This window comes from Drosophila miranda, chromosome 4 (assembly GCF_003369915.1).
Source record: "Drosophila miranda strain MSH22 chromosome 4, D.miranda_PacBio2.1, whole genome shotgun sequence".
Taxonomy (NCBI): domain Eukaryota; kingdom Metazoa; phylum Arthropoda; class Insecta; order Diptera; family Drosophilidae; genus Drosophila; species Drosophila miranda.
The window spans coordinates 12,032,341-12,047,702 of record NC_046677.1 but is presented as its reverse complement, the minus strand read 5'-3'; the positions used below and the strand labels follow the sequence as shown (position 1 = coordinate 12,047,702).

General features: G+C 41.6%; 1 protein-coding gene across 9 annotated transcripts in view; it reads left to right on the top strand.

Annotated features, from left to right (window-relative positions):
* Positions 1 to 15,362, top strand: part of LOC108162324 (protein sickie) — a 208,675-nt gene that overhangs the window by 152,425 nt on the left and 40,888 nt on the right. For all 9 annotated transcript variants that reach the window (XM_033393956.1, XM_033393958.1, XM_017297010.1 and 6 more), the window contains 3 exons: positions 13,545 to 14,140; positions 14,201 to 14,345; positions 15,002 to 15,307. In XM_033393956.1, coding sequence (XP_033249847.1) covers positions 13,545 to 14,140; positions 14,201 to 14,345; positions 15,002 to 15,307 — 1,047 coding nt within the window. The remainder of the gene's footprint in view (positions 1 to 13,544; positions 14,141 to 14,200; positions 14,346 to 15,001; positions 15,308 to 15,362) is intronic.

Here is a 15,362-nt window from a genome sequence, read left to right as displayed (position 1 = left end):
AATGAAATATTTATGGGACTCTTTTCTGACAAGAAAAGTTTCCTTCTGTGGCTAGGGATAGGGAGTGTAAAAGTTCACCAAAGAATTCTGCATTCCGTAGTTTTGCAAAACTGGGAACATTAATTAGCAGTAATTAAGGAGTTGACAAAGTTTTTGCTTATAAAAAGACCCCTAGAAACAGATGAGGGATTTATGGTAGACGATTTCTATAGAGTTTGGTTTAGTTCCTGGTTTATGTCTAGTATTATGTTGAAAAGTGTGTAGATATGTTGAAGAAGGAAAAGAAAAAATATTTCTATAAATATATAAATAGTATCTTTTATGTCATTAACTTCCTATGGAAATAGGAATCTTAAATCACAAAATTAACAGTTTTTTATGGGTATGGATACTAAAAGATTCAAAGTATAAAGTATTCTGCTTGGTTCTCCTTAGAAATCTGGTAAAATTTGACCATCGATAATGGGTTTCAAGTTTTTAAATAATCGTTTATTTAATAACTTTATGGGTAGAGCCCTTACCATGTTTCAATGATATAAATCTGTATGTTATCTACTCAATTGTGGAATAATGTAGCTATGAACTACATTGTTTAACAATCTATAAGGGAATCAGAGAATCGTTTCACTACAAATAAAAGTTTAAGAATTCGAATCTTCGAATCAGTGCCGAAAATCGTACATGAGACCGATTGATTGATAGCTTTTAATAATATATATATAAATATATATTAAATAGTTTTGTACTAAACAATTCTTAAGTTACGAATAGTGGTAGAGCACTAGCTGTCAGGGCTATCGGCTCGTATAAATTAATTTATTGCAATGATTTTCAATGACTTTTTATACTACATTTATACAACTTGAATGTGGATGGGTAACATTTAAGATTTTTTAAATATTACCTTTTATTTACTTTTAAATAAATTTCCTCTTCTTTTTATTTTACTTTTAATTCTTAAATAAATTTACTTCCCGCAACACGCGCTTTGTCAACATTTAAAAGGAAAACTTGATCTGAAATTCATTCATGCGTTTCCTTGGCCCAAAACCTTTGCACACACATCTCCCTGCCTTAGGCCCTGCCCCACCCAACGTTTGTGTTCCAACCTTCATAAATAACCAGGCCCGGGGGCTGCTTAACTATTAAACAAGTGCGTGGCCTGGCCTGGCCCGAAAGGAAGGCTGAAAACAAGAGGCCCAAAGGCGGAAAATGCGAAACAGCTCGCTTCAGTCAACAGAGAGACACAACACACAGGTGGGCGGGCAGGTGTCTCCGGACTCTGCCACCGCTGCCTTTGCCTCATGCTGCATGTGGCAGCAGCAACACACCTTTTACTTTCAACAGACAAAAACGCCGACAGTCCGACTCTCTCTTGGCCCGAGTTTTCCTCTCTTTTCACGCCGCTCTTTTGCCTGCTGTTCGAAACGGTTCTCTTCTTTCGAACTCTCGTGGATTTTCCACAGACACAGCACGCCAGTGGCCGTGCGGCAGTGGCGCAACCCCAAGAAACGTAAACGTATTTGGGCACTCGGGCATTGCGGTTGCCACAAGAAAATGCTGACGGCAGAACGAGAAAAGTTTCGTCTTGAAAATATTCCAAGAATATTTCAAAGAATATTTTAAGTATTTTTAAAAAATATTTAAAATATCAGACAGTGTTTGAATAAAAGTTTAACTTGAAGAGAAATAAATATAGAAGAAATATAATACGGATTAAATCTGTGTGTTTTTGTGGAAAAGTGCAATCAAAGTGCAAAGTTTCGAGTGTGCCACAAAATTCTGGCAATATTTCTGCTGCCTACTTTGCGGCGTGTTTGTTTTGTACGGATATATGAGTGCCTGAAACTTGTTCAATATTTGTGCAGTAGCAAACGGTAAAGGTAAATGTTGTTTAATTAATACGAGCCTTGATTTCTGGGGCAGGGAAATGGCAGGCAAATCGAGGAGCAGCAACGGCTGTGATGTGATATGAAGATGTCAATGACTGTGTGATGTCCCTTCGTCCCCGAGGGGGCATTCAACTCTAGGCTTTTGTTTACTGTGTAGTGTGGAACTCGATCTCCATCCTGCTGTTTGTGGATGTCCAGCAACTCCATGTCTCTTGGATGTGTTTGTGTTTTATTTGTCCTTCTGTTTGTGTGGAAGTTGTGTTTTGAAAAGGGAGCGAGTCATAAAAAGGCGGGGTCTGGGAGGGCAAAGGTAAAACAAACAAACGAACACACATTCGAGGAAGGGTTCGTCCCCGTCAGCGCTTCGTTTCAGTCTGCTGATCCTTCGAATCGAAAGAACTCCACTCAGCCTCTGTCCATCACCTGTCTATCAATTTCAGCAATTACTTTAAATGTCAGACGGACATTTCATTCAACATCTCTGGCCAATGGCCATAAATCTTTGCGGCTAGGAATATCCCATCCTCAAAAAGGGGACATAAAACAGCAACAGGCAGGACCTTCTGCCTGGATTGCTGTTTCTATGCTCTCTCCAGCTTTTGGGATAGAATTTACAATGAGCTAAGCGGCTTTGGGCACGCGCCATCGAGTCCGAGTACGAGTACGAGTAACCACCGCAGAGGGGGTTAAGCGCGGCTAAGCCTCGTGTCAGGCGGCGCCACATGGGGGTCTGAGGCTTCATCCGAGAGCAGATGCACAGATGAACCAACGTCAGAGTCGGTGTCAGAGCCAGAAGTGAATAAAGTAAATGTGACTCCTTGGTAATTTAGTAGTGGATTCGTCTGAAGATACAAAAGTATCTAAGCAGAAAATGTAATGAATATTTGGGCTGGGAAATTAAGGATGTAAGATTATGGGAGAGAAATAAACTTTACAGAGGGTGAGGATTGCACTGAGAAGCAGTTATTGGAATGGATTTTGATGTAATCCCAAGAGATTTCGCACTTGAAATATGTTTTAATTAAGGAATTTGGAAGGAAAACAATAAGTTTCCGGGAGAATTGCCTTGGAAATTCCTTTGGTATATGAAAATACAGCGAAATAATCGTGGAACACAGTTTAGCGATTTATCTGTCGTTTCTGATCAACAGACATCTTACGCTCTTTTTTAGACAGAAAACTTCCTTGGGCATGGAAAAAATAGCAGTATTTCCCTCAAAGAAGGCTTTATAAAGTTATTAATGAAACTTTCTGCAAACCTAGATATATTTAAGGTGTAATATTAAAGCTCTTTTGAAACTATTTGCCAAAGATTTTAAGAATATTTGATGGGTTGCATATGAGTATCTTAATATCGTTCCACTTGTGCCTCAATACAAAATATTTTCACTTGTTAAGAAGTATTTTTTTTAGACTTCAAATTGAATGAAAGCCTTTGTTGTTTCAGCGATCCATAGTATCATTTAAAGACCCTCTTTTCCTGCCCAAAACCCATTATCTACCGATAGAATACTCCCCTTCTAGATAAATCAAGCAATGCCTTTCCCCTAATCTCTAGAAGAACTACAACAATCACTGCCACACCTTATCCCTCGACTTCGCCTTGGAGCTTCATTAAAGTGCAATGAACTTGTGGGTTACGTGCCCCTTCTCTCTCTCTGTGTTTTACCCTCCTTTAATTTGGTTTTGGGCTTGAGCCTTGTGCAACCCTCGTGCCTTCCGCCTTGGCCAAAATGGCACTTAATTTAATGTTAAATTTATGTAAGACACTCGGAGGCTAATAAAAACGCCTCAAACGCCGGGTCTCTGGTTCTAGCTCTGGCTCTGGCATATATACAAGTTTTATAGAGCGAAAGAGAAAGAGATTCACACTATTGTTTCGGGGGAAAGAACAGGAAGAAAACACGGGCTACGGGCAACGGGCTACGGGAATGCAGGACATGGCCAGGATACGGGGAGGACATGGGATAGTGTGGTATGGAAACGGCCGTCGCATAAAATGGGTTAAACGAGTTGGCCTAAAAACGCAGTTGGAAAACGAGTTGCCGCAGTGGCAACTGTCAAGTGGCGACCAGCAGAAGACCACAGAAGAAGCCGCAGCAACGGCCACACAAATGCCGCAACGTAAACATTAACACACACTCTTTTGCATGATTTAGGGCCATACGGAAAATGACAATATATTTAGAGGGGAGAGAGAGTGAGCACACGGGAGTTCCTTCAGGATACTCCACATATTTAGCCCCTCAATTATGGAGTATGGAGGTGTGTCTCTCATATGGAAAATCGATGAGGAAAATGTGATTAGCGCAGCAACGAGAAACAGCTCCGGGAAGGCAGCACCAGTAGGCGGTTCCATCCATTTCCGTGTCTTCCATCTTCAATGAAGTGGCACCCCCCCCCTCCCAATGACAGGCGAAGGACAGGCGGAGGAGTAGACCCAATGACAGGCGGAAGAGCAGGCGGACAGGCGAGTGGAAAACTACAGAGTAACTTAACAAATGAGTTTATTAATGAGCAAACTAAACCGGTTCCGAGAAAACGGACAGATTCCCGACATACCTGACATCAGTGGGTGGTGGTGTTCGGGAAAGTTTACTTTTACTTTAAGTTCAAAGGTTAAAACTGAAAGGGAATTAAAAAGAGCACTACTCGTGGCCGTAGCACTTTGTTTTTGATGTATTTGTAATAGAATAACTTTCTATACAAAACAGTTTTGGTTAAAGGTCATCTATTCATCTTTCATGTCAGGGAAAACTTTGGAAAAGAGACTTCTTTAGAGGTCAAGCATTGTACTCGGGAAAATGTTAGTTCTAGGTAGGTTTACGTAGCTCTTTTATTGGATATTTTGTGGGAAGATACACCAATCGAAACAAGCCCTGCGCAACGAATACTTTTACTTGGATTTAAATATTTATTCCATTTTATTTGCCCCGAGAGATTGAAACTATTAAAATGGAAGTTTCTCCACTTAACCTTTGAAAGTTAATTAGGAGGGAAATTATTTATCAGAATGAATTTCATATTTAAATTAAATATATTTCAAAACTAAATTAAATATTTTAATATTTAAAAGAAATATATTTCAAATGTATATTAAATATTTTCATATTTAAAAGAAATATATTTCAAATTTACATTAAAACTATTAATATTAAAAAAAGGAAATTCAAATTTTTAATTAAATATTTTAATATTTAAAAGGAATATATTTCAAATTTAAATTAAATATTTATATATACATATAAATTAAATATATTTCATATATATTTTTGTATATTTCGGTTGAATATGTGCTGTTAAAAAATAAAAGTTGTAATACATTTTTTTAAATCAAAATTAGTTCTAGCGAATTTCACTATTTTCGTATTTTAAAAACCGAATATTTTATTAAAATATTGTTTATTATTTTACTATGCCGTTTTTCTCTCAGCGTGGCTCTATTTTCGTGAAACTATAAGTTCTAAGTTCCAAGCACTTAATAAATTAAGGTCTACCCTTAGAGACCTGTTCGTAGCTCTCTTTTGGAGGATAAGATATGAAGATGAAGATATTTCTTAGTCGATTTTTCCTTAGTTCAAGTTTAGTTCCCCAAAAATCAGCCATTACCATTCATATATCCTTTTGGTTCCAATCTGTTTACATATTTAAGCAATTTCCTCATTCATTTTCGTTTTCAACATTCCCTTTGCTGCTGCATGTTTGATATTTTTCGCCAATTTTCGCCCAATTAAATGGTTTGCATGCCTCCAGCAAACAGCCGGAAAATCTACAATCCTTTTGTGTGCCCCAAGAGCCGGCAGTCGGTAGCCGGGACGGGACCGGTTACGGGCCTTTTCATTTATTAAAACTGTCAGCGAGCGAGCGGCAGAAGCAACAAGCAGGCAGGAGGCAGCAAAGGCGACAGAAAAAAAAGGAAAGGACGGAACGACGACTGACTTATCGGCGCACAAGAAGGACCGGAAGGAGCAGCCCCCTCCCACTCTCACACTCGGCCCAGAGTCGCACACGATAACATTCTATGAATGGAATTCTGACAGCTTTATGGGCGTTACAAGCGCATTAATAAAAGTGTCGAACGTGGAGGAGGAGACGGAGGCAGAGGCAAAGGCATGCCCCAAAGCCTCGAGAGATGAGTTGGCACGCAACCTTCAACTGTGTGTGTGTTTTCGCCGAGTTTTTCGCTGTTTCTGCTGTTACGCTTTTGGCCTTGTGAATGGCATTCGACACTCTCGAGTGGCAAAAGCAGGCCTCTCTGCTTCTTCGGACTGTGTCAAGGATTACAAGGGATAGACCCATCCATAGAGAGGCAGGACTCGCTCTTCTCCCCTCCCTCGTAATTACAAGAAACAAAACAGAGAAAAACAAAAAGAGAGAAAGTATTACACACACACACCAACACACACACACACATCAATTATGCAACCGACAGTACGTCCCCCCAAGGAAATTCGTTCCATTTATTCTGCCTTTTTTACGAGTCAGAACAGAGCCTGTCGTTCATGAATTATGGCCACCATGAAAGTGAGTCCTTTTTGCGAAAAATAAAACCTAAGAAGTTAAAGCCTTAACTAGCCCGAACGTCGGACACTTTACTCGGTACGAAGGGGGCCACTTTTCCAGCAAATTAAAATTCCCGCACAGCAAAACTTTCCACAGTTTGAGCGGAGAAAACGAGCGAGTGAGTGGCTAAAGGAAACGCAAGAAACGACAAACGAATGCAAATTAAATTAAGCACAAAACTTTGTTAATATGCTAAACAAAAGTTTATGCCACATCGGCAGCATTGCCAGTGGCAGTGGGGGCAGGGAGAGGGAGAGGTGCCTCTAGTTACAGATTTTTAATTAAAGAAGCTACAAATTACAGGACAACAAACCAGAGGCGACACGGACCAAGCGGGGGGTCAACGGGAGTAGTTACGGAGATAATGTAGCCAAAGAGATGGAGAAACTAGAGTGCAAGACAACTGAGAGACAGAGAGCTGCTTTTCGACTCGATTTTCTGCACGAAAACACCTCAAGACTCCACTTTATCCATAAGAGCACTGAGAAACCTGAAACCTGAAAAGAGTCGTTTATTTGTCCTTGTGGAGTTGTTGAGCCGCTTAAGCTTCAGATCCACTAGGAACTATATATCGTTGTGTGTTTCGCTTTGTAGATTGGAGTATTCCCTCTACACTATTATATCTACTACTAGTTCCCATCCTGGAGATTCGCTATATCTAAGATCGACTGCATTTGTATTGTCTTTTATTCAGATTAGTTATAGTTTTCCTCAAATATCAGTCTGAAATCTATCTTTCCTGCATCTGCGCGCCGCTCGTCATGCGGCATTGCCCCTCGGTCGGTTGGGCTGGGTTCCGCTTGGTGTTGCATTGCAGTCATTGCATATCCACGTAGAAAATACTTTTCCTTTTGGTAATTTCTCACAGAGTGAAGTTTTCCATTTCCTTTTTGGCAAGTACTTTCTTTTATTTCCTTACCTTTCCGCCCATCATCATTAGTCACACACAGCGCTCCATTCACTAAGGCTGGGGTGTAATGGCTGTAATGCCTTGTTTTTGAATTAGGGTCAGGTGAGAATTTTAGCCAAGGACCTCGAAATTCCACGCCTAATTATCGTACATAAAAAGCCAGGCCCGAAAGGACACCAAACAGCCATCAGCCCACAACAAATTTCACAAGAGAGAGGGAGCGAGAGGGGGAGGCAAAAAACTGTCAATTAGAAGCGTCGGCAATTACGCGAATATGTTGCCACCTCTGAAGCACTGTGGCACGGCACTCCACCCTCTAAGGCCAGACCACACTCTGTCCTGCTGCGCCGCATTCCGTACTCCGCACTCCTCCTTGGGCCTCCTCTTCTCCCTATTTACGAGGAGTACACTTTTCATTTAAATTGAACGAACACGTGCTTTTCGGCCACGGCATAAATTAGCGCGACTAAATTAAAAGTAAAACACGAACATAACGGGAGCAGGGAGAGAGAATATATACCAGAAATAAAAATAAAAAAAATATTAAATGGCTTCAACACTAAAGCGCAGAGCCGGACCTAACCGCTTGTTTATGGCTTTTCGCTTTTGTGTTTAGTGAATAGTTACCCCGGAAAAACAAGAGGGTATGATGCTTTTGGACAAGAGTTTGAATGCAGAGGGAAAAAGTAGGAGCCCTCTTAAGTTTGTGAAACTTTGATTCGAGGCTTTATTTTCATGAAGGCATACGAAAAAAATTAATCGAATGGGATTTGATAAATGTGTGTATATCCCGATGTTGATATGAAATCACTGCATCTTTCAAGTGGGTCTGCAATTACTGCATCATCAAGTGGCCCGTGTGACACCAGCAGAATGCTGTTACGCGCGGATCCCAGGCAAAACGCAGCCCTCCTCCCGCCCAACCGACCGAGGGTCGCTGCCGCATGCCGCATGAATGCGAAAGAGTCTTAAGTTCCTAAAGATAGTCCAATTAAGCCTCTACAAGATGTAGTTTTATATATTTATGGCTATTAAATTTAGCAAATTCAAACGAAAATCGAAGGCCAATAGTCTATCTACCACACAAACAATACTCATAGATTTCCCAGGGTATGAACTCATTCAGGCCCTAAGGGCAGGTTTTTCCTCTTTGTTTTTTCCCCTATTTTCAGTCCCCTTTTGCTCTCTTTTCCTATCCTTTTGCATTCCTTCCCCATGCAAATTACATTTTATGCACGAAATTAGTTACCAAAAGGCAGCTCTGCTCTGCTCTCGCAACGAAATAAAATGGCCGAAAAATGGTAAAAGCCATGAAACGAGTTTTGTGCAGACATGCATGGAATTTCGTTTTTGCACTCCGAGGACTCAAAGAGCACTGCATGGGGCAGGGCAGGCGCTGGCGGTGCGGCAGATGGCCGGGCACTAAATATATATTTTTGCAAATATATTCCCTGTTTTCCATGTTTTTGTGAGGAAGGGGCGAGGGGTGGCTCCAAAAACTAAAGCATACGCTTGGGGGCACGCTGCCGCCACTGCACTGACATCGATACTGAGCGGGGAAACATCACAGAAAATGGAGTGGCTAGGGGGAGGAACACGGACATGAACGATGGCACATACTATATACTATACGGTTGGACATTAGGAGCTTAAATGGCGGCAAAGAGCAATATGTGGGGGCTCCTGGCAGATGGCGGGAATACCAATTAAAATGACACCAACGCTTCGGGGGAAAACAGCTTAACATCGATATGGAAATATGACGGAAATGTTTAGAATTTAAGGCTATTTAATGGATTTTCAACACACATCAAACATGTCCTCCCAACAAATTTCGAAGACTCCTTTAAGAAACGCATTTCCTATGCTTTTCCTTCAATAAAATAAGTAGCTTCCCCAACATTAGATGGGTTTAGTGGGCCACTCTCGATTCTCAATTGCCCTCGAGATGAGCTTTCCTCCTTTTTCCTCGGAGATCCTTCCTTAAGCTGAAGAACCTCTTGCTCCAAGCTGCCTGCCTTGGCTGGCCTTTGAGGCTTATGGTTCCGTGGACTGCAATTGACAAATATTACGCATTTTATCTCTCGACTAATGACGCCTTTTCACCCCGCAACCAACAAAAGAAAAGCTTTTCCTTTTTCGATTTTCAATTGATTTTCTTGTGGGTTTTTTTTCCCCTCGATTTCTTTCGGGTTTCCTTGACTTTTTTCTTATAGGGGCTATAAATCCCCTTTCCATTTGTTCTTTTCTTTTCATTTCTTTTATTTCTCTGCTTATGACGTCTGTTGCGGAATTTCCTCTGTGTGTGTGTACGTGCGTTTCCTTTTTTTCGACAGTTTCGCCAGAGAAATTTATGCGCCATTTTTTGCAGGCCAAAACTTTTCCATTGCATTTTTTTGGGGCCACAGTTTTTTTGGGTGCGCTTTTCCATCGGATTTTAAAGACGAAATCTTTAAGCCTTGCAAAAAAAAATTGCTTAATTAATGCAAATCTCAGCGGTATTCGAAATTGAATGAAATGAAATGTTAAATGGAGACCCGATGCATACTTTGAATTATTTATTGTATGCCAGGGAAAAAGGAGTTTGAATGATTGATTGGATTCTATGGAGCATTACGAGTGCACCTATCGATTGCAATCAGAAATGAGCTTTCCTCGTAATTTATCAATCTCTATGTCCCTTCCATAGTGTTGAAAATCTAATTGAAATATTAATTGAACCTTTTAAGCGGCTTGATGGCTGGTAAACAATAGATTTAATAACAATCAGTACTCCATTTGCCCGTTGCATTGAATGAGATATGAACTGCATGAATGGGAATATAATAATGTCTGTCTGAGTGTCTGTCTGTCTGTCTGCCTGTCTGTCGGTTGTCCATTCATCGATTTCACCTAATAGTGTGGCATGCTCTCGAGGGCATCCCCATCTATGCACCAGCCCCCGGCCATGATATGGGCAATCGTTATTGATTTTCCCATCTAGCCGCCTGTAACCACCTTTCAGGGGTGCCTGTCAGGCCCATTCCCCTCCCTCCCATTACCTGCTCCCCTGCATATTGAGTGCGCGACAATTTATGAGCTTTATGTGTCACTTCTGATGCCACTTTCACTGGCTTTTTCCACCCACACACACACAGATACTCGCATAATATATGTGTGTATGTATGGAAGAGAGGTCTAGGGAAAAGACAGAGTCACGCATACTTTGAGGAGGACCCCTGACGACGACGACGACGACAGCCCAACCCTCCGCCAGAAAAACGACCCTCGACCCTCGAATGGAACGGAACGGAATGAAATGGACGTCTCAGTTACAGAAAAAACATTTGTTCTTGCCCCCGCTTTATCCCTCACTCTGTCGCTCTCTCTCTCTCTCTGACACGCTGTCCCTTTCGGTCTCTCATATCTGGGCATATCTAAACGGTAATTGCTTGCCAGGGTGTAGTTGGGTTTTATGACCCAGACAGCTGTTTTTTCCAAAGATACCCTATAGACGTACAGTGCAGGAATCTACGGTGGAAAGGAAGATGTAGGAAATATGCTATTGGGCTATAATTTGGGAGATCTAAAGTTCAAGAAATTATCTATCCGTATACCAAGTTTCATCACGATTGGACTCTATTTTATTATTTCAAATGGTATTTAGAATTCCCTGTAGTGTCCACAGTTTTAAATATTTTGGTCTACTTTTTGGATTATTTTTAAATATAGATATTATCTATCAATCGGTACACATTCATCACAATGGGATCATTCTAACAAACAGAATTACACAATATCATAATTAAAGCAAGCCCAATATCATTATTTGGGTGATTTCTTGGAGTAATAGGAAACCTATGATATATTCGAAGCTCTGTTTCGAATATTCTTCCCTCGAGCCTTAATCTTAGCTTTATTTGTATTACAACAGCAGTTCGTACTTTATTCCGCATAGAATGTGTTCCCCTTAAAAGAATTGTCATTGGAGGGTATCTTTTAGTTCAAATCCTGTACAAAAGAGTCCTTTCATGTTCTGTTGTATTCCTGTGATGCCATTTATTACTCCCTCGCCTTAAATCATGGCAGTTTTAAATCATAGCAGCATATCGCACATATCATAGTGCTTTATGGCTTTAATCGCATTCGAAAATCGCGCTGAAAAGCGCCAAAAATTGGTTAATTCATTAGTCTTTGCTCTCGTTTCGACCCTCCTCTTTGTTGTGCAATCAAAACCCGTCCCAAAGCCGCAGAGCCCCAAGATCCCTTCGTATTCGTGGCGAGCTCTGGCTGCAAATTGATATTATTAAATTTGATGCCAAAGCAGAAAAGCTGAATGAAAAGCCTGATGGTAATATTTGTGCTGTGCTTTTTCGCCAGCTAATGAAATTTAACTACCAAAAATTCTGTTCTATGCTCCTTTTTTTCTGCTAGAAGGAGATGAAAAGTTTGCCAAACACAAACATAAATGGTAGACAAATAGAAAAAAAAAGCAGCGATGGAATGGACAGGGAGGTAATGTGTGAAAGAAATGAGTTTTGGGAATGGTTATGGAATGGCATGGTTTTTCGAAATGTACAGACATTTATTTTGATAACAAAAATGGAAATCTGGCAAAATGCTAAAGGGAAAGCATAGCAAGGGTAGGGGATAGGGCTTTTAAAAATACATAGAATCGATTCTGTAAAGATTCCTGTACTTCTTTAAAGATTTCTGTATCATAACTTTCTTGATAAATATTTGCCACCACCATTTCTCCTCGAACCGAAACCCCTTTTCTTTAGCAAACATTCCTTCTCCTGTCTTGCTCTTTCCTGCAAAATAAATAACATTATTTATTGCCGCACTCGGACACGCCCAATTAGTTTTGATATATGCGCCATATAGAAGCCAAACAGACATGACACTGCCTTCGTTCGTTCGGGCTCTCTAAGCAGCTAAGACATGCAATTCCATGGCCAGGACACTTGAGTGCTTGGAGGAGTGGAATGCACGTCCCGAGCACATCTTTTGTCATTTTAATTGAAAATTGTAGCCGTTTGTTGAAAGCAGAAGTGGTCGTTCTTTGACGCCTTTTCTGTTCCGGCAATCGTTGAAATTGTGGATTGTCTGTCTGTCAATAGACGGGCTTGGATCCATTGTTCGCCTTTGTCCGGGCTTCAACTGCCTTTGGATTCAGACAATTGTTTGCCCGCTGATTTGGCATTTGTTTGGACAGCTCATTTCATCGCTTCAATCTGCATTAACTTTTACACTTTATGCTTTCATCCTCAATCAATATTTCATGGACAACTGCCCTTTGGCAAAGAGCTTTTCTTTCCTCAATCCCCAATTTCCCTGAGCCCTGCTGTTGCCTGTAATTCCTTCAATCATTTTCGCACTTGAGTGGACTTTTGGCATCCTCCATACAAATTATATAAGATGTATCTGGAACAGTTTTAAGCGTCGACTTGCATTAATTATCCATGGCCATTAAGGGGCCAAATGTAAATTAAGTATACGCCGTGTTGTTTCCGTTAACAGCTTCTTCTGTGCCCCCTGCTGCTGATGCCGTGCTCTCGTTGCATATTGCTGTGGCAATTAGCGTTTTGCAGTCAGCAATGAATCATCTTTCCTGCTTATTTATGTGCAAGGGACAGAGGGACAGCGGGACAGGGGGACAGAGGTCCTTTTGGCATCCTCCATACAAATTATATAAGATGTATCTGGAACAGTTTTAAGCGTCGACTTGCATTAATTATCCATGGCCATTAAGGGGCCAAATGTAAATTAAGTATACGCCGTGTTGTTTCCGTTAACAGCTTCTTCTGTGCCCCCTGCTGCTGATGCCGTGCTCTCGTTGCATATTGCTGTGGCAATTAGCGTTTTGCAGTCAGCAATGAATCATCTTTCCTGCTTATTTATGTGCAAGGGACAGAGGGACAGCGGGACAGGGGGACAGAGGTACCGGGGCCGTAAACAAGTTGTCTGAAAAGTTGTTGAGCTTTAAAAATGCGTTTGTTTGTTTGTGATTTAAATATGTGTTTTTCTAGGGAAATGTTGTAGGAATTCAGGGCATTGCTCCGATCTTGGGGGCAGTTCTGTGTTTATTCAGAAATGTGGGGAATGATGCCAGATCTTTAGCTGCAGAATCGTACCTCAATATTATTCCTTTACATCTTAAACTAAATCACCAATCTACTCTCGCTATTCCTTTCCAGAATCCGCAATAGTCGAGGCTCTCTAGACAGCATTGGAACCGCCGCAAACGGCAGCTCTGCGGCCAGTCAGGCCAGCTCCAGCGGTGGCTCCACCACCCACAGCAGCAGCAACAGCAACAGCGCCGGCACCACCGCCAACCACAACAACAACCACATCAACAACAACAACGGAGGGAAAATGGATGGCAGTCCACACCATCGTCCGGGATCACGCAATGGAAGGGATAACTGGAGCAAAATGCCAGAGCCGCTCAACGGCCAGAAGGGGGACAAATCGTCGGAGAAGTCATCGCCATCGCGCAGGAGCATGGGCGGTGGCAGCGGGGGATCCTCCAAGCAGGGATCGCCCTCGTCTTCCTCCAGGACCAAGGGAGTCCCACCGAGTTTCGGGTATGTGAAGAGGGCCAATGGCAGCATGTCCTCCACTGCAGAGCAGCAGAATATTGTCATGATGATGGCAGCCGGAGGCGGAGGAGGACCGCAGCAGGTCAATGGATTGCCCTGCGGCAGGACTGCCCATGTGTCGGCGGTGCCAAGGACAGCAAATGGTCGAAAGATTGCACCCGGCACTCAGACATTGCCCAATGACATGAACAGTGAGTGGACCCTGAAGGACACTTGGGTTATTGGTATGCTAATGCTGTTTTCCTCCACAGAGCTACCACCAAACACACAGTGTCGCAGCTTCTCACTGACGGGACCCACAGCGGCACAATTGAGTCAATCGATACGCGAGCGTTTGGCCACAGGATCGCACAGTTTGCCCAAACCGGGCAGCGATATGCATGTCTTTCAGCATAGGTAAGTATAATCCCCACGAGTATAATCGATATTCAAATCAATTTCCGATAAAAATATCGCTTAAAATATAAAAATCGAAGAGCCTTCTGAGGAAAAAGTGGAATATCTCAGGGTTAATTAATTGAAGAGTTTTATGTCTGAAATTATCGATTTATCGATACAAATTTCGATACAGATATTCAAATCATTCTCTTGCCTATCATTCATGGTTAAGTGCCTAAGATAAGATAATTACTGCTGTCCAATGCGCTTTAAATATCGATATTTATCGAACGGTATTGAAATTCATTTTTAAGATAGAAAAATGTATTTATTTTATTTATAAATAAAACAACAAATGTCCAACACACTATAAATATCGATATTTACCGAAACTAATCGATTTTTATCGATAAACATTGTAACATACATTTTTTTAGTTACAAATTTCACAATTTTCTTAGATATTCTTTTTTGATGAGGTCTTGCAAGCTAGTAATGGCCTTTTTATCAAAAATAATAGATGTAATCGATAATTACATCAAATTCGATAATAAAATCGATACCGATAGACACATATATAGAAGATCTCTTAGGAATATCGTTCTTCCAAGCAAACAATCATCCATATCTCTATAGAATACACATTAATATCCAATTCTTTTCCCTTCCAAAAGAATGTCCAATCGCCCTGGCACCCGTCACGATGGCTCTCTCTCCGACACCCAGACCTATGCCGAGGTCAAGCCCGAATACAGTTCGTATGCCATGTGGCTGAAGCACAGCAATACGGCCGGATCACGTCTCTCGGATGGCGATGCCATTGAGCAGCTGCAGATTGGATCGCCAGCGATGACCCGCCACGGGCACAAGATGATCCACAATCGATCGGGAGGAGGACCCCCTGGGGGACAAATGCCCATGCAGGGAAATGAGTCGCCCTACGTGCAGAGTCCTCGCATGAATCGGAGCAATAGCATCAGGTGGGTTCTTCGGTCTAGCCCTCATCCTTTTTCCCTGCATGTTTTATCTTCTATG